The 23,153-nt window shown below is 45.2% G+C and overlaps 1 protein-coding gene across 1 annotated transcript in view; it reads left to right on the top strand.

Moving 5' to 3' along the window:
* Window positions 1-19,348, top strand: part of Tdrd1 (tudor domain containing 1) — a 34,208-nt gene extending 14,860 nt beyond the window's left edge. Inside the window, exons 10-24 of the mRNA XM_052172157.1 lie at window positions 263-349; window positions 3,134-3,301; window positions 3,417-3,524; window positions 4,467-4,637; window positions 5,853-6,095; window positions 6,423-6,560; window positions 9,166-9,276; window positions 9,848-10,018; window positions 11,360-11,632; window positions 13,142-13,261; window positions 14,455-14,571; window positions 16,941-17,108; window positions 18,461-18,688; window positions 19,133-19,179; window positions 19,256-19,348. Coding sequence (XP_052028117.1) covers window positions 263-349; window positions 3,134-3,301; window positions 3,417-3,524; window positions 4,467-4,637; window positions 5,853-6,095; window positions 6,423-6,560; window positions 9,166-9,276; window positions 9,848-10,018; window positions 11,360-11,632; window positions 13,142-13,261; window positions 14,455-14,571; window positions 16,941-17,108; window positions 18,461-18,688; window positions 19,133-19,179; window positions 19,256-19,348 — 2,243 coding nt within the window. The remainder of the gene's footprint in view (window positions 1-262; window positions 350-3,133; window positions 3,302-3,416; window positions 3,525-4,466; window positions 4,638-5,852; window positions 6,096-6,422; window positions 6,561-9,165; window positions 9,277-9,847; window positions 10,019-11,359; window positions 11,633-13,141; window positions 13,262-14,454; window positions 14,572-16,940; window positions 17,109-18,460; window positions 18,689-19,132; window positions 19,180-19,255) is intronic.
* Window positions 19,349-23,153: the final 3,805 nt, after the last annotated feature.

The following is a 23,153-nucleotide window of genomic DNA, read 5'->3' as shown; positions in this document are numbered from 1 at the left end:
GATAACTGACTTTTCTATTATTTGGAATTTTAAAGATGAATCTTTTAGTGAACTTTTTGGTCAAGTGACTGGGAATTTTTTTAAATTTTAAAAATTATGCTTTTCTGGGTGTTATTTTGCCCATAATAATTGACCTGATGAAGCAAAGCCTGTGCAAGGAGTTATAATGTCTGAGACACATGGTTGACTTGTTTCTTTTTCTTTGCCTTTGATGCTGTATGCCATGTCTCAATGGAGTTATATTTTCTGAATCACCTTTTAGGAAAACAGCTGGACCATGTGCTTGTGGAAATGGGATATGGTGTGAAACCTGATGAGCAGAGCTCCAAGAAGCAAAGTGTGGACCAAAGTGAGTATGCAGGCTGGCACTGAACAGGGAGGGCCTCACTGAGACAGTGTCTTCCCCATCCCCCACAGGGACTGGTTAGCATTGTCAGGACCACTGCAGGAAAAAGGTGGTTTTCTAGATGTCTTCATTCAGAAACACATTTTCTAATCTTAGTCTGCCCTCCTGTCTTCTTAAGTCTGTTTTGCAGATGAGTCCTAATGTGCTCTCATGAAGGGACACTTTAGCTTGAGTGCTTTCCAGGACATATTGCCTCAGTGTGCTTGGCTCCAGGCCTGCATCTTCACCAGTAGCAAGGAGTTCCCTGAGATTCTGTTGTGGTGGGACAGTGTTTAAGACTGTAGTTTTTTACTCATGGACTGTGCATATACATGTTTACATCAAGTTTAAGAAGGGATTAGATCCACCGTGAACATTTTTCATTTACATTGCTTTAATGGTCTGTTCCTCATTTACTTTGTTCTTTGGATGTAGACTTAGCTCACTGCCTTTTGTCAGTGGTACAGACGTGATACCAGGTTGATGAATATTTATCCCAAAGACAGACTGGATTACCCTGAGTCTGCCCTCGCCTCTCACCCCCATCCTGTGCCTGTTTACTTGGTTGCCTTGGTTGCCAAGTCACTGTTGGCTTCCTCCCAAATATGCTTGGTTCTGTCTTTTACTTCCCTCCTGTCCTCTATCCATCCATGCTTTCTTCCCTCTGTCTCTTTGGGAACATTCATGATAACAGGAACAACCTTCTGTGGTTATCTTCATCTCCAGCCTGCATTCTGTGGTACTTGCCCTCATGGTGTCCCTAGAACAGAAATCTTGATGAAAAACGTTGAGTATTTCTTTACCACCTACAGAAGAAGACTAAACAAATAATAGTCCAGTAGTCATCATGCTTAGGACCATAAATGCTGATGGGGCAGAGTAAGGGGAACTAATTAAATAAACCTGGGCCCATGACAGAGTAACAGTTGTGACAAGAAAGCTAGGGAGAGCACTTACCAGAGAGGTAAGAGCTTCTGGGTAAGGGAGTCACACTTCAGGATCACAGATACTTTGTGTCTCAGCAGCAGGGAGCAGGAGGGCCCAGGGATTTCTGGCCACTCTACTAAGGTTCCTGGAAGTATAAAGGTTGTGTGGGAGGGAATTTTGTGGTCCACACAGAAAGATTATGCAAGGGTGGGGTAGAGAAATCTCCCCTGCAAAGGAACCTGTTGAGACGTGGGATGAAGTAGTCTTGAAGGGACAGTGGGGACCTAAGAAATAAAAAATACATTTGCAAAAGGCCTTAATTTAAAAGGACTTGGCTGGGTCTGAAAAACTGAAGCTGAGGTGTGACTGGAGGTGGCCATAGAGGAAAGGTGCAGGAGCAGAGTGGGATGTGTGACATGAGCAGGGCAGGTCTCGGGTACCTCGGGGCTCAGTGACACCATCAGACAGAAGAGAAAGGAGTGGAAGATGGGTAACTGTCCTGCATACTCTGGCTGCTGAGAGCCTAACAGACGTGAACATGCTCTGCTGTGCCTAGGCCTGGCTGAGACACTTTTATACCCTGACCATGGTGGCTTGCATGAGAATGGCCCCCCCAGAGGCTCATATATGTGAGTGCTCATATATGTCACACTGGGGAGTGACTCTATTGGAAAAGATCAGGAGGATAAGGAGGCATGGCCCTGTTGGAGGAAGTGTCTGATGGATGTAGGCTTGGAGGCTTCAAAAGCCTGTGTCAGGACCAGGCAGTCTACCTGTAGATCAGGATGTAGCTCTCTGCTTCCCCAGCATCTAGAATGCTACCATGCTCCCACCATGCCCCTGCCCACGATGCTAATGGGCTAATCCTCTGAATCTGTAAGCAACCCCCCCATTAAATCCTTTATAAGAGTTGATTTGGTCATAGTGTACTCTTCGCAGCGGTAGAAACCTTCTTGGAGACACTGTCTCTCACTGATATCGGGCCCTGCTGTGGCGGGCACCTCTGTTCTTCCTGTAGAAGGATTCCAGTGCCCATTGCACTTCAGGACTTTAGACCTGTAAGAGCACAGACTGCTTAATCAGTTCCTCCCCAGTCACTTTCAGGTCAGATTCCATCTCATCGGTGCATGTCTAGAGTAAGACCACACTGGTCTGTGGTGAGATTGATTCTGTAACTGTTATCTGCTGCTTTATGTGTCTGAGTTAAAACAGTGAAACTGACCTTGGTCTTTATCTGAACAATGTCTTCTTCCTGGTTCCTTTGAGGGAACTGTTAGTCTTGCAGAATCCTGATAGTTGATGGCTTGATGGTTTGTCTCCTCCTTCAGAGGTTGTTTGTTTGTTTGTGTTTGTGGTAGTCAAAGCCCCTGCTCCTTCAGACTCTGTCAGCTCTGAGTCACATGGCACTTATGTTACCTCTTCCTTATTTGAACTAACAAATGCATTTTAAGTGTAATTTTAATTAAATTGAGTGTATTATTGTAGCAAATGACTTTCTGTAGGGGTCCATTTCACTGTAAAGTAGGCTCTGCTCCATGTCTCTTCGATAGGATCAACTCTAAATTGTATTTTCCTGAGCCTCCTTAGAGGCAGAATACGAGAGAGCACTGTAGTTAGAGCTAACCCTGTAGTTAGGTCTCATTTGGTTTATGCTCTAGTTTTCCTTCTTTGGTGATGCAGAACTTCCCTCTCTGAAGGTCCAGCTCCAGAGTATCTGCTTCCATTGCAGACTGTCACCACTCAGTCTTTGCACCTTCAGACAATTCAAGTTCCCGGTATTCCTTGTTACTCTGGTACTGTTTTGTTTCTCTCCATGACAAGGTGCTTCAGAGGATGTTGGAAGAGTAACAGCTGAGAACAAGATGATGACAGACAGAAATGCCCTGATCCCCAAAGTGCTGACTTTGAATGTGGGAGACGAGTTCTGTGGCGTGGTTGCCCACATCCAGACACCAGAGGATTTCTTTTGTCAGCAGCTGCAGAGCGGCCGTGAGTCAGTTTTTTTAGTTTGTTGTGTGGCCACGAGTGCTCCATGAGACTCAGCATGTCACGTGAAGACAAGAAAGCCATGTTTCTGTGTCTGAGGTGTGCTTTGTATCCACAGACAAGCTGGCTGAGCTTCAGGAGTCTCTCAGTGAGTACTGCAGCCACGTGACTCCACGCTCTGACTTTTATCCAACCATTGGGGACGTGTGCTGTGCTCAGTTCTCAGGTGAGGATGGTTTTGCATACCATTGAGTAAAGCCCCAAATCTTGTTCTCACTGAATAGCCCCACTTGGTCCCAGTGTTAACATGCACCAATTATGCCCCAAACAAGTCCAGTTAAACCAAACCAAAGCAATGTGGTGTATGCTTCCTGTAAAGGCAGAGTGCCAGCTAGCATCAAGAACCTGCGTGGACAGTGTCAGTTCCTCACTGTCACATGGAGGTGAGTGCTGACATGATTGTGGGCTGCAGAACCTTGCACTCCCTTCTTTGGAAGCTTTGTTTGAGGCCCAGCTTAGTCGTGATCTCTGTCGTGCACAAGTTTTACTTTGTAGAAGTTGTGTTATTGTTGCCTTACGGACAGCCCTGCTGACCCAGGCAAGAGCCAGCAGCTCAGAGCCAACCCTCTGGTGCTTTCACTCCTGTATTACATATCTGCGGAATTCATCCTGCTGTTCCGGAAATGGCCGTACTTGGTGCCTTAGCAAATAATCAATGTACCTTGGAGATTCAAGTGGTCAGAACATGCTCTCACCCCTGCTGAGCTACCTACTATCTGTTGGAGAAATAAGTCCTATGAATTCACACTTACATGACATGCCCTGGCGTGGTGCTTGATCTTCATTGCCAGCTTGATTGGATGTCACACAGGGAGTAACGTCTCTGCCCACCGTGCCCCAACCTGACCCCATGAGCAAAATCAGTCTTTCTTCCTTTGAGTTCTTTATCAGGTATTTGGCTACAGGAAAAAAAAAAAAAAAAAAAGCAAAAGCGATTGCTAAGCTGAACACAATGGCCCTGCTTTGGAAATGGAGGCTTCTGGTAGTATTTAGTGAGCACACACACTGAGTGCTTGGTATTGCGGCAGAATGTGTATATGGCCATCTCCAGCTGGGAGCACATGCGCTGGTTGCCGGAGTGTCTGAGACCCCTTTCTCCTTGTTTCAGAGGATGATCAGTGGTACCGTGCATCCGTTCTGGCCTACGCTTCTGAAGAGTCTGTCCTGGTTGGATATGTCGATTATGGAAACTTTGAGATTCTTAGTTTGAAAAGACTTTGTCCCATAATTCCAAAGTTGATGGATTTGCCGATGCAAGCTCTAAATTGTGTGCTGGCAGGTATGAGATGCTGTGGTCCTCTCGCTCTTCAGATGTTGTGGCATAAGAATGGAAATGTGCGGACGCTTGTGGCGTAGACCTGTGTGTCACCGTGCAGGTGCCTTGTCCATAGGATCAAGGGCTTCTTCCTGCATCAATACATTGTCTTCAATGAACTTTACAGGTCTACCATTATTACAGACTGTATCTGATATTAGACATTCTAGAGTTTTGACAGTGACGTGCTTTTAATTGTTTGGGCCGCATGTGTATCCTTTCCAAGATTTCCTTGGCTACACTGCAGAACAGTGCTGCAGAATAACCTGCATCGGGTGTGTTCCCGGTGATGAGGTGCCATGAGTATGTGTCTTGTTGTATCTGTGGGAAGGCTGAGCTCACTTGTGCACTCCCTCAGTAGAGTAGATCCTGTCACACACACACACACACACACACACACACACACACACACTCACTCCAGAGACACTGCTGCAGCGCCTCACCCATGGGCTTTTCCAGATCACATCCATTCCCTTCACTAGAGGAAGCTGAGGCTCTTTTCTTTTTTGGCAGTGGGGCTGGGTGGGCTGGAGGCATGGGGCTGCTTGTTCAGCTTTAGTTTCTATACCGACTCTAGCCTATGCCTTTGAATCATTGGCAATATGGATTTATAATTAATAAACGCAAAACAAAACCCCACAAAACTTCATATTGATATGTAAAGTCAGTATTTCTTCCTGGATTATTTATACCTTTATGATTAATCACTTTATTGAACTATAACTTAGAAATTTTAAGAGTTCTTGTTTTAAGTATAGAATTCAGTAGGTTTTTTAAAAATTTTTATATTTTTAGTAAACATGGGTGGTTGTACATGCTATCTAGCATCTGTCTTAGGATATACCCTGGAGATCTCATGTATGTTTTACAGATCAGCCTGTTCCAGACCAGGGGTAATCTTTCTTTCTCTATAGATTAGGCTTTCTGGATATTTTCTATCAATGGAATTAAGGTGGTTTGTTTGTTTTTTACATCGATGTTTAGAAGTATTTTAATTTGGCTATTTTCATGTTTATAAAATGTTGCTGCTCAGATGGGACACTTTGGCTCCAGCGTTTGGCATAGATTTGTTTTTGAGGAAACTTATTGTTTTTGAGGAAACTTTGAGGAAATGAAGTTAAATGTGTAAATTCTTGTTTTAGGAATTATTTTAACATCCTTTTCACAATTGTTTGTTAGGAGTGAAGCCATCATTAGGAATTTGGACTCCAGAAGCTATTTGTGTCATGAAAAAGATTGTACAGAACAGGATGGTCACCGTGAGAGTGGTGGGCATGCTGGGAAGCAGGGCCCTGGTGGAGCTCGTGGACAAGTCGGCAGCTCCCCACATCAGCGCTGCTAAGGCGCTCATAGACTCAGGCTTTGCCATGGAGGAGAAGGACATAGTGGCAGACAAAGGCAGCAGTGTGCACGCAGCCGGCGGTGAGTAGGCTGAATCCGAGAGTGTGTGGGTCAGGATTCCAGGGGAACTGGGGTTTGGGTGCCTTTTTATCTTTTTAATTGAACAGTCACATAAATACACCTCAAATTGTGTAAACAGAGATGTGTGTTGAGAGTTTGACTAGTCAGAAATGTGTGACATTCAAGTGATCAGGTGACTTGCAGTCCTGAATCTTAGGTTCACCTTCCTATAAAGATACCAGAATGTCAGTGGGGACTGAGCTGTCCCTTCCCCCACAGCCCTGCCAGTGACAGCTTTCCCACCCAAACTAGTCTCCTTCTTGTAAAAAACAGTTATTATTTTCACAGTTCCCTTGGCCATAGAAGGACCAGCAGAGGCATTGGAGTGGACGTGGGTTGAGTTCACTGTCGACGAGACATTGGATGTAATGGTCTGCATGATGTACAGCCCCGGGGAGTTCTACTGCCACTTTCTTAAGGACGATGGTAAGCTGCCTTGATTTTACCATGTGACACAAGTGCTCTTTGTAAACAGCCAGGCCCAGAAGGACTTGATGGCACTAAGTTTGTGTTAGTCTGTCTTATGGCCATTTTAGATTTCACGGCATATTCCCTACATCATTGTTGGAAATTCAGTTTGTTGATCTGTTGGACTGTTACCTTCATAGAGACCAAATACTGTAGCAAGAGTACAGTGTAGGGGTGACCAAGAGAGGATAGTGAGTGCGATGTAAAGTGAATAAGTGAAAAAAAAATGTTGGCTGTTGTCTCAGAAGACGCCTGTGCTTCTCTTCCTGTCCTTACCCATGCCTTCTCCTTCAAAAGGAAGTGGAGTCCTGCTGCATTTGATTGTTCCTGGTTTTTGAGCCACATGAAACAAAATTACACAGTATATATTTTTAGCTTTGCCTTGGTTACTATTTCTTCACATTGTTACAAGTACTTAGAGCTTGTTTTTGTTGTTGTTGTATACTATTCCATTGTGTAAGTGCACAGAGGTTTCTAATTCTGTTTTGTTTTGGGGCTCTTGGCTACCCGTGAAATGATGGTAGTTTGACCATTGTTTCTCTGTGTGTTTCTGCTGAGTGTGTGTTTCTACAGAGTTTTCGTGCTAGCCAACTTTTTCTCTTGAGTCATTTCCCATAATTCTGTCACTTTGAGATTTCTTTTTGTCCTACGTTCTCATACTTTGTATTTTCTGTTTCATTTGAGCTGTAAAAGTGAATGAACAACCTGAGTTTAACTTTTTCATCTCGATTTTTTCTGCCAAATTAATACATTGGACTATATATCTAAGTCCTTGTCTGACTCTCAAGTTCTGAGATGCATGGTATCTTCATTTAGAATCACCTGTGAGATGGACTGCTAGTGATGTAAAACAAAACTTTAAGGTGTTGGAGAGATGGCTAGGTGGTTAAGATACTAGCTGCTACTGCAGAGGACCCAGGTTTGGTTCTAAGTATCGACATTGTAACTCATAACCATCTGAAACTCTAGTTCCAGGGAAATGGAATTTGATACCCTCTCCTAACTTCTATTGACACCAGGCATTTGCATGGTGTAAATGCATACAGGCAGAACACTCATACATATAACTTAAAAATAAGTCTAAAAATTAAAGAATCAAAACTTTAAATTTTCCTTTTATTTTCATAGGTGACTGCCAAGCATATGGTATGGAATTTAAGAGTAAGAGAGTTTAGTGGAAATCAAGACATCTCACACTCTCAGGGTCTGCAGTTCTTTTCAAAGGCAGAAGCAGCCTGGTGTTTGCTCCTTCTATGTACATAACTGTCATACTTTATCTCTCTAAATATCTTGGATACCAGTTCACATATTTTTTCTTAATTCCTTTCTTAATATGCTTTTAATGTATACACTTTGTATTTGCATAGGTGGTGTGGAGAGTTCTGTGCATCCCTCACGGAGCTTCTGTGTAGCTAACCTGGGAGACCAGCACTAGATTGTGTTAGGGTCCAGTTGATGCTGTCTTCCAGTTGTGCAGGATAACCAGCAGTCAGGGGTATTATGTTTTTGTAGCTAAATTGTTGCCATCTGTGTGGTTTTATCTTAGTTTAACAGGTGTTGATAGAGGTTACAGTCTTTATATTCTGATACTGTTCCTTTTTAAAACTTGTGTGGGCATTTGCCTGCATGCTGTGCACCACATACATGCAGTACCTATGTGGACCACAAGAAGGGGCCAGATCCCTGGGACAGGAGTTACAGATGGCTGTGAGCCACAGTGTGAGTGCTGGGAAGTAACTGCAGGAGCATCTGGTATTCTTAAGCACTGAGCCATGTCTCCTGCCCATAAAGCACATCGTTGCGACAGAGTACAATCACAGTGATAGACAGTGGGTGAGTGTGATTTGGAGAGTCCGTGCATCCTTTGAGAAGCTAACCAAGAGATTCTTGCGTGCGTGCTTCATCATTTCCTCCAGCCTGCCCTTGCTCATCCGAAAGCTGAAGGTGTTCCCTGATTAGAATGTCTATTTCTGGGACAGCCTTTGCTGTAATTCAGAGGTGTTCACTTGTCTCTGGCTTATATAGCTGCTTGGGTCCCTCTTCTGTAGATGCCAAAGCAGCTTGAGTCCTTGTTGTTTGTCCTCATTGGCTTGCTGGCTTGGTTCTTTGTGTTGTCATCTGCTCTCCGCTAGGAGATTGCTGGCTGCTTGTGGTTCTGTATGGTCTTCTATTAGAGACAGCCTCGCCTTCCTCTCATTGTATTATGCTGCAGATTTGCCTACAGAACTTCCATCAGAACATTAAGTAAACTTTGCATTTAGTAATTATATTTACTTTTTTGGACAGTATTAACTTCATGAGATTTATGCTCAAACCTTGTGGTGGCATACAGGTGGTACTGCCGAGCTATGTTGTGCCCAAGAAGTTTCCCATTTATTAAGAATTTGACTGAATATTGTTGTATTGCCTTGGTAATTTTGTGGAAGGAGCAGCATGTGGTGTAGTTACCAGTTATTTGGGGCATAGATGAGATTTTTATGGTGAAAATGTTCTCTGACAATAAAGGGAAAGTGTGGTTAATGTTTATCTTTAACAGTCTATGTTCTGTGTGTTGTGTTTTCAGCCTTAAAGAAGCTTGATGACTTGAATAAGTCCTTAGCTGACTATTGTGCACAAAAGCTGCCCAGTGGCTTTAAGGCAGAGATAGGGCGGCCTTGCTGTGCCTTTTTTGCAGGTAAGTCAGTGACTGCAGATTTTCTTGTCCCTAGCATTCAGACTTTGTTCCGATGCACATCTTCTTCCTGTATTTAAGCACATTTTCAAAATCAAAATTAGAGGAACTGTTAGGTTGCCTTCTTCATATGGAGCCTTGAAGTGACGATGTCTGGCTTCAGTGCTCCGTCTTCCTGCTGCTCGAAGCTTTTCTGATAGTTTTGGGTTGTTCACCACATGGCAACACTTTTTGACATTTGTCATTTTACCAAATGACAGCAAAGGCTCTGGCCCTGAGCAGTAAGAGTGTCATGGTCATTTCACACGTCGATGTTGTTTATTGCATAGATCATGAATGAAATTTTTATCACATGTTGGTGCGATGCTGTAAGAAGTCTGGGAACATATTCTAAAAATGGAGCTTTGGAATTCTCAGTCTAGGGATTTTTGAAGAAACACTAAAAGTTGTAATCTATAGAAGAGAAAAAAAATTTACCAACTTGGAAATTTTGTTGTAGAAAGTGTTTTTTTTCTAAGAGGAAACATTGAATGTGAAGGAAAAAGCAATGTCAGAGACTATGTTCTGCTTCCAGGTGATGGCAACTGGTATCGGGCTCTAGTCAAGGAGATCTTACCGAGCGGGAATGTTAAAGTGCACTTCGTGGATTATGGAAATGTTGAAGAAGTGACCACAGAGCAACTCCAGGCGATCTCACCACAATTCTTACTACTTCCATTTCAGGGCATGCAGTGCTGGCTAGTGGGTAGGTGTCTACAGGGCTTTCTCACGCCTTGGAAAGCCAGCATTGTGTGTGTGCCCTTCTCCAGTTCTGAATGCATCCCACCTCACATGACAAAATGTAGGAACTTAGTATTTTGGCCAGAATACTCAGGGTGATGTGAAGGAGTTTCTTTTCCGTAGTTCTGGGAGTGAAACTCACAGGCTGTTTAGAAGGGTTTGCAAGACTCGAAGAACCTCAGATACTAGTGAATTCTTCTAGTTATTTATTCTAAAGCAACCTGGATATGGCACAAGGCCCAGCTTTAAGAAACTCACCCCAGGGCTGTTACTGACAGTCTGTCACTGGAGGACTGGTCACATGATCTATGTCAGGATGGTGAGTGGCCCTCTTAACAGTAGCTCTGAGGCACTGGGCCAGGCCTGGGACTGAAGTTAGGCCCAGGCATTTGCTGTCATCCTGCTGCTGTTAAGATGTGTTACACACACCCCTGTGATGTGTGAAAGAAGACAGTAAGTTACAGGATGTACAGGGCAGCATCACTGTGCAGAAGGGGTGGGCAGGGCCAGCCCTGCTATATACTGCTGCTGCTGGGAGAGCTTTAAGCTGCACACTTGTGTTTTCCTATCTGGAGAAGAAGAGAAGTGAGGTTACACAGAACCAGCAGGGCTTGGCAGCAGGCTTGGAATGGGACATGACGCCTCCTTTGAGCATGCTTGTTGCTGTCTTGTTCTGTTGAGACCCGGCCTCTGTGGTCAGGACCTGGGACCTAGCGAGCCTTCCTGCCTTATCACCTCCTTTGCTGGGAGTACAAGCATGTGTCCCCATGCATGTATGTATGCATGCATGTTTTCCATTCACATGCATCGTCCCGGGAGCAGCCAGGCAGAAGTGTCAGCTGCTCAGCACTCCTGAGGAGAGCCACTCCTGCCCATGGATCTGGCAGCCTGGTCCATACAAAAGGCCCTGGATATAAGACCCCTGCTTCTCTGAAAAGTGAGCCCAGATTCTTAACAGTAAGCCCAAACCACTGGAAACTCTGCAAAGGTCCATCCATTGGACCTTTCATCCATTGGCATCTTCTTGTTAGTTCACGTCATTGTACAAGCAAACGCTCCTCTAAGAGGCAGTGAAAGCACACATCTGTCCCTGGAACAGTGCTGGTCTGATCTCCTGAAAATCTACACTGCGTGTCAGCAGGTACAGGATCTGTGACTTGGTTTTGAAAGATGTGAGAATTTCTTGACCACATATGTAACGTTTGAGAATGTATAAGCCAAGTGTAAGGGCCCAGCCCTGCCTGCCATCAGCAAATGATCCCTGCATACACAGGCTTTTCTTTAATGTTCTTTTCTTACTTCTCAGATATACAGCCTAAAAACAAGCATTGGACAAAAGAAGCCACAGCAAGATTTCAAGCATGTGTTGTGGGGCTCAAACTCCAAGCCAGAGTTGTGGAAATCACGGAGAACGGGGTGGGCGTTGAGCTCACCGATCTTTCTACTCCCTATCCCAAAATCATTAGTGATGTTCTCATCACAGAACATTTGGTCTTAAGATGTGGTTCACCACAGAAGGATTCATTGATGAGCAGACCTACTAATAAACACAACCAGATCGACAGCCACGGGGTGCAAGGTGACACCTTTAAACCATCTGCGGGTTAAGTTCGTGTCAGGCTTGGCTTTGCTCTTTAGCACTTCAGTTGCAGCTCACAGTGGGTTTCACTGAGATTCCCACACATACCACTGCTCTGACTTGCCCACGGCTGCCAACCTCATCCTTCCTGAGTCAGCCTGCCTGCTTTATTACATTCTTTCTTTACTTTTTTTAAATATATAATTTATTTTTATTTTATATTAATGGATGTTTTGCCTGCATGTGTCTGTGGTGTCAGAAGCCCTGGGGCTGGAGCTAATGCAGTTATGAGCTCTAGGCAGCTCTCACTGTGTAGCCCTGGCTGTTCCAGAATTTACTATGTAGACCAGGCTGTCTTTAAACTCACAGAGATCTGCCTCCCAAGGGCTGGGATTAGAGGTGTGCAACCTCATACCTGGCCTCTCCTCTGTGTGCATGCATGCATATATATAGTGAGTGTGGGGTGTTTATAGTAAGTCTGAATTCTGCATGTAAGAGGCTGCTGGTGGTATTCCTCCCTCTGCTGGTTGGTGACCTTTCTATGCTGAGAGCCTCTGGTCGTATGTAATAGCATTTTTTCAGTCACCACTTAGGACTGTCCTTGGACCACTGCGCTCTTGCCTAGGACTGCATCTGGAAAGGTGTGTCCTATTTTCCCTTAGCTGTTGCAGAGTTTAAGCTCTCAGTACCCACGTCTGCTCTTGAGGCGATGTCGCAGGTGAAGGGGTAGATGGAGCTTTGTTTCTGTGTGGCTTCCCAGCTTCCACATATGCTTTAGGATTGTTTTTCTAGTTCTAGGAAGAATGTGATTTTGAATTATGATGTTGAAACTGTAGAAATTAGTTTGAATTTTGTTGAATAGTGAAGTCTTTTCACAGTATTTATTCTGCTGATTCACAAGCCTGTGAGGTCTGTACTGTTTACTGTTTACATCTGACAGAAAGGTCTGGTTTGAGGGGCTACATTGTTACCATGCTGGGGAAGACTTGGAGGCAGGAGTGGGAGGTGACTGGCAACTTTGTTTCCATAGTCAGGAAGCAGACAGGTGAAGGCTGGTGTCCCTCTCCTTTCTGGGAGCTTTTTGTCAAGTCCATTGGATAGAACCACCTCCACTCCAGGTGGCCTTCTCTCCTCAGCTAAACCTCTCCAGAATAGTAGGATTTTTTTTGAACATTCATTTTAGATTTAGTTGTTAGATAAGTATACATTATACAGATATATATCATTTAAAGTTTCAATGATTTGAAGGATTACATTAACTATACTTTAGAAATATTCTGCAGAAGTGCATCAGCTTGAAGGTCCTGGTTATTGAACAACTCTTAACATGCACTTCTCTGAGTTGAGTAAAATAATTTGTGAAACAGACACCTCAGTATGGGAATCTGATGTGTTGATAGTCATTGATGAGCAAACTTATTGAATGCATATATTATTGAGGGGAAGAGTAAGCTGTGTGTATTTAATTTAATGTATAGTTAATGAGCCCTGTGCCTCCTGTGTTTGCAGCCAGCCCTTCAGCAGAGCAGTGGAAGACCATAGAATTGCCAGTTAACAAGACTCTACCAGCAAATGTACTTGAAGTCATAAGCCCAACCTTGTTTTATGCCATCCCCAGTGAAATGCCAGGTGAGGAGCCATGCCGGCAGATATGTGCCTCTGCTTCTGAGCTATGCAGAGCAGCTCCTCTGGGGAGCTCTGTAGGAAGTGAGGGTGCAGGAAGGAGGGTGATGCTTCTCAAGAACGATAACCCCAAAGACAGAGGGTGTGTCTGTCCTGTGTGCACTTAGTCAGCAGCCTAGGTGAGTGTAATCTATAATGTCCCAGAGCAAAAAGTGCCTCTAATTTTTATATAGCTTCTTTAATTAAAATGTATTATCTATATTGAATTGTATTTATTAAGCTAACCTCCAACTACATAAGTGAGGACTAACCAGAATTATTTCCAGTATAATATTATTAATAATTAATAATCATAGTTATTTTCATCAGCTTTTTATCTACATAGGTTATTTTCAGGTGAAGGTATGGGATGGCTTATGACAGTTTCTCAATTCTCAATACACAGGCAGCATTTTATGAGTATTTGTGTATTCTGAATATGTTGTATGCAGTAAGGTGAGCTTACGAATCACTCTAACTTAAGCTGTACTGTAGAGGTCACAGCCTGAGCCTCTGCTTGTCACTTATACAGAGTAAAGGTAGTTTTTTCTGACTTCGGGAAGAAAATCTAACAGTGGTAATTCCCGTGCTGATAGTTGGAAGCAGATGGTATTTTTTCATTGCTAAAAGACCCTAAAGTAAGTGCGAAGGATACTACCAGCATACCCAGCTGACTCTCCAGTGCTACACGGTGGCTTCACAGACACTTAAGAGATTGTTTGATCATAAACTTCCTTTGAACGAGAAGAGAAACTACCAAACCAATCTTAAATGCTACTTTTCTTCATGACTGGCCTCCAGTGTGGAACATTCCTCTTTCTGAACAATGTGACCACAATACAAGAAGAGTCTCTCCTGAGCCCACATGGCAAGGAGGAGAGGACACTCCTGGAGTTGTCCTCTCTCTCCACAGGTGCTGTGGCATCTCCCCAGTATAAGTAGATGTAAAATGAAAATAAATAAAACATAGTAATTTTCTATAGAATAAGCATGCTAGCAGAATCACTCTCATTAGGAAATAGGCCTTCCAGAAGTATGTCTGTTTTTAAAACACAATGTGTATTTTAACATGGACAGCTCTTGGCTTGATTGGGCTTGGGGTTCTTTGCATACTGTCACTACTAGGAATTTTCTCACAGTGAAAATTGCTTGTATTTCAGAAAATCAAGAAAAGTTGTGTGTGTTAACAGCTGAACTGTTAGAACACTGTAACACTCAAAAAGGCCAGCCATCTTACAGACCACGGACGGGAGATGCGTGCTGTGCTAAATACACAAGTAATGTTCTTTTTAAGTGAAACACTGCAGGGAAATATTAGTTGTCTTTTAGAGAGATGATGTATATTTTGGTATCCTCAGCACATATTTCATTTGGTTAGACAAAGTGAAACAGACAAAACTGAAATTTAATGTATATTCTGGGGTGATCTGCTTTTCCGTTCTGTGTAGACTGTTGTTAGGTAAGGGTATAGATATACTCAGATAACCACCAAGTGCCAGTGCTCGCTCCGTCGGCTGGGTGACTGGTGCAGTCTTCCATACTTAAGGAGCTGCATGGGAGTGGACCAGAGAAGAGTTAGATTACCTCAGGACAGACTTGTTTGACACTCCGGGCCAGCAAATTGCATTGCTGGTATAAGTAGCACTTTCTGAGAATATCCTGGTTGGTTTCTGGGATTGGAGGAAGATGACAGGGGTGCTGTGTGGTATGGGCGGGCACGGTTCCTCCTGGTCCCCGGGCAGGTGGAGCTGTCGGTAGAATGACAGCCAAGCAGGTTGAGAACAGAGTGCCTAGGTTGCTTCTTGTACAACTAATGCAGCCAAGATTGTGGTATGGGAGTCTTTCATAGACTCTCCAACTCTCAAAACCACATGCCTACATCTTGGAGGCAGCTTGTCCATAGATGCCTGGCAGGCTGTTAATGGGGCAGAATGGGACCTTCTCTGTCACCTCTGTCTTACTGTTGTGACATCTGGGTATGCTTGCCTCTGTTTGTGCTACATTGGAAGTTAAGGCATGACGGGGTGTGAGACCCTGTGATCACTGTGAGGCCTCACAGGGCCTGTGGCATGTGCGACTCCTGGTTCTGTTGCTGCTGAGCGTCTTAGTTGGCTGTGTGATGTGTGTGTTCTCACGGTCCCCAGTCCTCACATCCGCATCCGTCCCCTCAGTGAGATCTTCAAGGACACCATTATGTTTCCCAGAATCCTAGTCTAGCTGATGGCTAGATTGCTTGTCTCCCATGCTGGGCCGCCCTAGCCTGTGCCCTGCTTTGGAATGCTCTCTGTCTCCCTGCCCGGGGCTGCTGACCTGGCTGCTCTTTGGATCTGCTCCAGCATCTGAATAGGTGTGTCCTTTAGAGGCTGAGGAAAGGCATTTGCCTGAGGGTAAAAGCCAAGATATAGAGTCCAGGTTGAAAGTCATTCTGAAAGCATTGCTTTGTCTGTTAGCTGTTGGTATTTTTTGATCAAAAGATTGACAGGTTCTCCAAAATTTGAATGTAACCCTTGCTGTGTGGAACCTTGAGTGTCCTCTTCATCCTGTTTAATGATTGGAATGTGACTTGACACAGTGGCTGGCTCTCCACACTGTGCTGGACACACATGAATAGGCTCTAGTCTGGAGTGCTTCAGGTTGTGAGGTAGAGGAAGCTTCCCCTGAAGGCTACCCACATTTCATTCATTCTCCCTGTTTGTTTTGTGCTCTATTGAGGAGCCTCAGAGTCCCCTGGTGCTTGCCTAGGCTCTGTGGGATGTGCTTGCTGTGATGTTTCCCCAGCTCTCCTCATGGAGGTCCGCTGCCTTGGTTCACCTTCATCAGCTCCTTTATTTCTTGGGGTGTTGTGTATGAGCATTGTCCCTTCATGTTTTTAAGGACAAAATGTCCTGTCTCCACCTCTGTGCCATCATCCTTGGAATGTGATTGTCTCCTCCCTCCAGGTCCTGTTTTGTTTGCTTGCCATCTCTGTCATGTGAGAGGCTCTTTTGAACCATCTTTCCACATTACTTTAATGGGGTACCCAAGAGTTATTTGGAAGTTTATGTACAACAGAGCTTACCCACTTGTGGCCTTCAGTGCAGGCTTGATCTGGCTTTGTTGGTGGCTGGGCAACATCTGAAAGTGCTCTCCTGTGTGGTAGCCATCTCCGGCCTGGACTATACATTTTGCCTCACTGTGTCCTCCTCTCCTTAGCCTCACAGTCCCCAGTCCATAGCCTTTGGAGAAGGAACGTCTAAGCATGGAGCTCTCCTTTCTCCTTGGTGTGCTGTGTAAAAGTGGAGAGTGACTGCCTCCTTTGCTCTGCCCCATGCCCTCTCCTTCAGGGGCCTTGAGCCATGTGATCCTGCTTGGCTTCCTCACCATCAGTTTTGTATGAGCTCCCTGGGCTGTGAGCTGTTGCCGTTTGTACATCTGTCTTCCAGTCTTCCAGAGTTGCATGATCTTCTCTCAGCCCCCTTGTTTTTGTAGTTAAAAAACAAAATCAGGACTCTGAGTGTCTCCATAGAGGGCTTTGGAAGGAATATAGAGAACTCCAGACTTTAACTAGCAACCTCAGAGTGGGTTTTTAAGTGTAGTAGATAGAACCATCTCAAGGAAGGGAAGGGCTCTGACTATAACTCCTGTGCTTATGGTCCTTTGTTTTCAGATGATGACTTCTGGTACCGCGCCATTGTTCTGGAAACGTCAGACTCTGATGTGAAAGTTCTCTACGCAGATTATGGCAACATCGAAACCTTGCCTCTTACCAGAGTGCAGCCCATCATGGCCAGCCACCTGGAGCTGCCCTTCCAGATCATTAGATGCTCACTTGAGGGTACACAGTTCTGTTGCTTTCTAGATTTGTGTTTGTGGAATTTTTATTTTTACATTTCATAGCTCTAAGTCTGAATTAAATGGTTTATGTCAGATTGTTACCAGTGTTCTAGGTCTGGGATGGGTGTTTCCAGGTTCTTGGCCTCTTCATAGAACTGGAAACTCACAGCATACATAGATCTGTAGAAGTCTGGAGGGAGCTTTATTCAGAGCAAGCGACAGTGCAGGTTACAGAGGAAGCACTGTCAAGAGTAACAGTGGACCACGTGATTGAGACCCTCAGGACTCTGGTTATTGTGAGGGGCTTCCTTTTATGCAGTTCAAGAGAAGGAAGAGTTGGTTACGGAGAGGGTCCATGGGTAGTCCATGCAGGTAAAGGGAGAAGGCTGCCAGGTGTAATACTTCAATTGGGGTTATGTGTAGTCATGTGGGGTCCTGGGGGTGATTTGTAGTCGAGTGGAGCCCCAGCTGATTATCCTTACTTAAGCTTGCTTTCCTCTTCCTTCTCAGCAAGAGTTTGCAGAGAAATTTTGTCTCTTTTATTCTTTAATTCTTACAAAGACTACATTCCACTTGTCTCTGAGTTTGGGGCCTTATCTTCAGAGTATCAGGGTTTGGAGACTAATCTGTCCCCTCTTGAGCAGCTCTAGTGGCATGTGGCAGGGTGTGAACCCGGTGGTCTTGGGCTCACCAGTGATTTTACTGCTTTGTCACAGCTCCCCAGTGGAGCCAGGAGATGTTCCCTGGCCTCCTTCCAGCTCCCTCCCTGGGCTTCTAAAGCAGCCTGTGCCCACCTGGGCACCGATGGCCTCGTTAGCTGGAATATGCAAATACAGATAAATTAGAATGCTTGGTGTTGCCCTGTCCTGCTTTTCTCAGAGACAGTGACAGTGACATTAAAGCATGCTTGGCCTCTGAACTGTCCTTTCCCAGCTGAGCACAGAGGCAAGATTGTGTCTGTGCTGTGCCCTAAGCCTTGGTTAGTGCTTGGTGCCTTAGAGCTTAGCGTGCCTGATGCAGCCAAGCCGACAGACATGCTGCCTGTTATCTCATTAGGTAGCATACCTAAATATGGTCTTCTCCAAGAGACATGGGCTGAAGAGTCGGCTCATGATTAAGAGCACTGGTTATTCTTGTAGGACCTGGGTTAATTCCCGGCACCACATAGTGACTGGCAACCACCTGTATGTAACTCTAGCTCCAGAGAGGCTAACACCTCCTTGTGACTTCTGTGGGCATGTGGCACACATACATACGTGCAGGCAATGCACTCATACACACAAAAGTAAATAAAGTAAATAAATCTTAAAAAAAAAAAACTTGTGAACAAAGCTCAGTGTGTAACTTTTCCAGGGCTGATGGAACTGAACGGAAGCTGCTCACAACTCGTGGTGGAGCTGCTGAGGAATGCCGTGCTGAACCAGAGAGTGGTTCTCTCTGTGAAAGCGATTTCCAACAACATCCACACAGTGTCAGTTGAAAAATGTTCAGAGAATGGAATGATCAATATAGCTGAGAATCTGGTGATGTGTGGTCTGGCAGAAAACCTCACATCTACAAGAAAAAGTGCTTCAACTAAAGGTACCTTCTTAAGCATAATGCACAGCAGGGGTTGCTGCTTGAGTTGTTCTGATTGCCTCTCTCTCCTTGGCTTCAGTCCCCCCCAATCCCCTGCTCTCCAGTGTTAAGTCAGCTTGACCCAAGGTCAGGGACAGCAAACAGTGCTGTAGGAGTCGAGACCAAGAGCTTTAGAATGATTGCAACTGTGCCTGGTACCCCAGCAGATGTGTATGTGGCAGATCCATCCTCATCCCAAAGGGGCTCATACACCGTAAAAGATCTAATCTTTATGTGGGAGTGCTGGTCTGTGAGAGTCAGGACCCAGCAAACACCCGGGTGGGTGCTGGCCTGTGGAGTTGACACACAGACATGACTCACAGGTGCAAGCTCGCTCAGGCCTGAGGCCACCAATTTCCTCATTGTCGTGACCTAGTGCCTGTTCTGTTTCTCTCTTTTTGCTTCTAGAGACACCACACAGTGCAGACTGCTGCTGCACAGAGTTACAGAAACAGGTGGGTGCAGCTCCCTGCGTGAAGCCACTCTCCTCTCATTGAGAGAGTAATCATACTGTCTCCTCTTCATCCATAGATTGAGAAACATGAACAGATTCTCCTCTTCCTCTTAAACAATCCAACCAACCAAAATCAGTTTATTGAGATGAAGAAGCTGCTGGAGAGCTAAGTGAGTTCTGGTTCCTCCACAATGCGCTTGACTGGCCGCACACGGGACGCCTGTTCTCATTGTGTGGCTTGAGACTGCTCATGTCACTAGTGTGTGGAGAAGCTTGTAGTGCTCCACTTAGCCCCAAACTGTGTCCAGACTTGAGGTCTTCTCAGGCCTCACTGACTCTGCTGCAGTAGGTTTAGCTCCGAGTCTGGGCAAGGATAGAAGAGCGTGGAAGGTAGACACTCTGTCACCTGTGACACTGGTCGGAGTGTGGGTTGGGCCCCTCCCAGTAGTTCCCTACTGTGCTTGGCTGTCAGGATCCCTGCAAGAACAGGGGCCATTGGAAAATAGTCATAGCCAGCAGCCAAGTGGATTTGTGGACAAAATGAGATTGATTGCCATGCTTCCTCATCCCGTGTGTGTGTGTGTGTGTGTGTGTGTGTGTGTGTGTGTGTGTGTGTGTGTGTGTGTGTTTTGTGATGCCATGCTTCCTCACCCCGTGCGTGTGTGTGTGTGTGTGTGTGTGTGTGTGTTTTGTGATGCCATGCTTCCTCACCCCGTGTGTGTGTGTGTGTGTGTATGTGTGTGCGTGTGTTTTGTGATGCCATGCTTCCTCACCCCGTGTGTGTATGTGTGTGTGGTGATGCCATGCTTCCTCACCCTGTATATGTGTGTTTCTGTGTGTGTGTGTGTGGTGATGCCATGCTTCCTCACCCTGTATATGTGTGTTTCTGTGTGTGTGTGTGTGTGTGGTGATGCCATGCTTCCTCACCCCGTGTGTGTGTGTGTGTGTGTGTGTGTGTGTGTGTGTGTGTGTGTGTGGTGATGTAGTGTTAGCCCAGAGCAGTGCCAGCTCTCCCATGCTGCTGCAGCAGCTCCTGGGATTCCTGGGCTGTGGCTCCTCTGCAGCAGCAGTGCTGACTGACCGCAGCCCCTCTGCAGAGTTTGTCTGTAAGGAAGCTAACACCTAAGCTGACACCATGAGCAACAGTTCCCATTGTCATGACTTAATGTCTCTATAATGGATCTCTGTTTTGTGTGCTTGAGCTTAAGATCTTGAATTTAATGATGATTTTAACCAGACAGACTGAAGAGCTTGCAGGGACACAGGCTTCTGGAATGAGCCCAGAATTAATCATTGTTCAACTTCTTTGTACTTTTGTCTGTTGATCTGTGCAGTGAGCTTTCCTCAGAGAGATACTGATGGTGCTCATACAATTTATGATAAAACTGGTATTTTCAATTGTTTCTAGAAAATTAGAGGACCTAGAACCTTAGAAGTTTGATTTAAAATAAAACACACTAGTTTCCCCATCTGAGTACACAACACAGCACTTTGTACTGGGCTGGCCTCACTCACGCCATACACAGTCCATGGCATCCTAGAAGCAGAAGTGCAGAGAAAGGTGCATGCTGTCACAATCCCAGCACTGCGGAAGCAGAGACTGCAGCTCAGCAACTGCTGGCCTAACCTACTCTGTGGGATCCAGGCCATTGAGAGACTCACGTTTCAAAGTAAAACAACAGGTGTAAAGCCCCCGGGGAAGAATGGCATGGAGGCTGTCACCAACTTGTATGCCTGTGGGTAAAACAGAGTGCACCTCTCCCCACACCTGCAGTAGAATGACCTCATTGTTAGATGAGGAAGCAGAGGCTCATGGTGTACATGCAGGTTCTTCAAAGTGTACCCCACACACCACACCCCCTACTGTAAACCGGAGCTTACAGTGAGGAGCTGTCCCAGCTACTGAGTGTGCCCTGGGCATCTGTCTGGGTGAGCCTGGGTCTGCGGGGCATGGAATGAGGAGGTGACATAGGTGCGCATGTAGTCTCTTCTTATTTGGGAGGAAAATAAGAGTGGGTCTTCATTCTCACCTTAACCTTCCTACAGATATATGTGTTCAAAATTTTAAGGCTTCTGGGTTGTTTGGTTTTAGCTGTTAACAGTCAGGTATGCCTGCAGTGCCAGTCTTGGGGATTTGAGGCAGGTGAGATTTGGTGTTAAGATAGCTTGGTCTAATAAGACCCTGTCTAAAAAACTATATGTACATAACAAGGTGTTATTGCATTCTAAATTTTGTAAATAGAGATGCTAACATTGTTCTTAAAGGGATAATTAAATAATATGAAATTTGTTTTTATATTTGGAAAGAGCTCTGATAGCTGCATTTTATATTTCTGGAGAATATAATTCACTCTGATTAATGTCAATATCAATAAAAATTAAACACTGTTATGGTGCTATTTAATTTTTAACTGACATGTATAATCTAAACTTGTATAATTTTAATCTATCCGGTTTGCTTGCACTTAAAACTGAAATTAAGAACCATAGTGATTTTTATGTAAACTATAATGATGGTTGATTTTTCTCTTTCAGAAAGTTCATCTCTGGGAAACAAACATTGGGGAAGAAGGAGACAGCAAAAGCCAGACTTGAGAAAGAATTGCATCTTGTGTTTTGTTGACTGGAACTGTCGCCCTCCCCTTTGCTGAGTGACTGTTGACCTCTCCACCTGCACTTGGTTACTTCGTTCTCTTGCGTTTGTTGCCCTCTCCCCGATTCTTTCCAGAAAAACATGAATCTTACATAAGAGATTCATGTACTAGCTAGGCGTGGTGGTGCACACCTGTAATCCCAGCCGTGAGCAGAAGGAGGCGAGAAGGCCTCAAGCTCAAGGCCAGCGTGGGCTACATAGTTAGATGCTTTCTCATTGCAAACAAACTAAAACATCAAGATTCAAATGTGTAAGACAACTAGAACGGAATATGAGGTACCTTCTGCTAAGAGTCTGTGTGTGCGCGTGTGCATGCACGCCTGTATGTGTGTGCGCCTGTATGTGTGCGCGCACTTGCTCTACTGAGTACAGAAGCTAGAGCCGCTTGTGTGCTAGGCAGGCTCCCCCTCCCCTGAGCTCCAGTCCCTGCTCTAGCATCTGTCTGTCCTTGGAAGTGCTCAAGAAAAGGAGGCCAGGTGTTGCACGCACAGGGTAGGTGTGGTCAGTGGGGAGATGGGCTGTAGCACCGTTTGTACATTTCAACCTTTGCCTGTGAGATGCTCCCTGCCATCTGCTGCCTCTTCTCCGGATAGGTCCTGTTTGGGTCTTTGCTTCTGGGTGGCATGGTTCCACGTGTGACTTGTGGTCATTCCAAGGACCTGCACTGCTTCTCTCATCTGTGCTGGGACGACTCGGCTTTTCATCTTGGGTCATAGTGTGTCCACAAGCCTCAGCCTGGGCACTTGGAGGACACTTTGTTCTCCTGCCCTCCAGAGGCCCTCCTAGTCTGTAGCCATTCAGGCTTCTGCTCTAGAAATCATTCACTATTTTCTCAAACACAAACTCAGTCATTGGTTTAAAAATAGCACATTTGTCATACTTCATGATCACAGATTGTCCTTACCTTAGCCACATGCAGCAGAGTGTGGCTTCCTGACAGCCCCATAGTCTCTCTTGTAATTGTCCCACAGTTTCAGTGCCGTGTGGCACTGTGGCATCTTAATATGACATCACCAACTCAGCGTTAATAAGTAAGCCATTGATGTGGTGGTTTGTTCCATTTTTCTTTTCCTGGCAATGTGTGTCAGCTCTTCTTCTGTTAAGTACACTTTGTCCGCATGTAACAAGTTGCTTGGATGTTGATGTCCCTCAAACAGCTACGTTTATCCTGATTGATGCAGTAAAGTCACTTGTCTTCACCTTGCCGTCTGTGCTTACTGCTGGCCTCCTGGGGATCCTGTCATCCACCCACATGCCTGCAGGTGGCTGCAGTGCTGTGGCAAGGACAGCCCTTGCACCCGGGAGACACCAGGCAGCTCTTG

This window comes from Apodemus sylvaticus, chromosome 1 (genome assembly GCF_947179515.1).
Source record: "Apodemus sylvaticus chromosome 1, mApoSyl1.1, whole genome shotgun sequence".
In the NCBI taxonomy this organism is placed as follows: Eukaryota; Metazoa; Chordata; class Mammalia; order Rodentia; family Muridae; genus Apodemus; species Apodemus sylvaticus.
The sequence above is the reverse complement of the archived record's forward strand: the minus strand, read 5'-3'. Positions and strand labels throughout refer to the sequence as shown.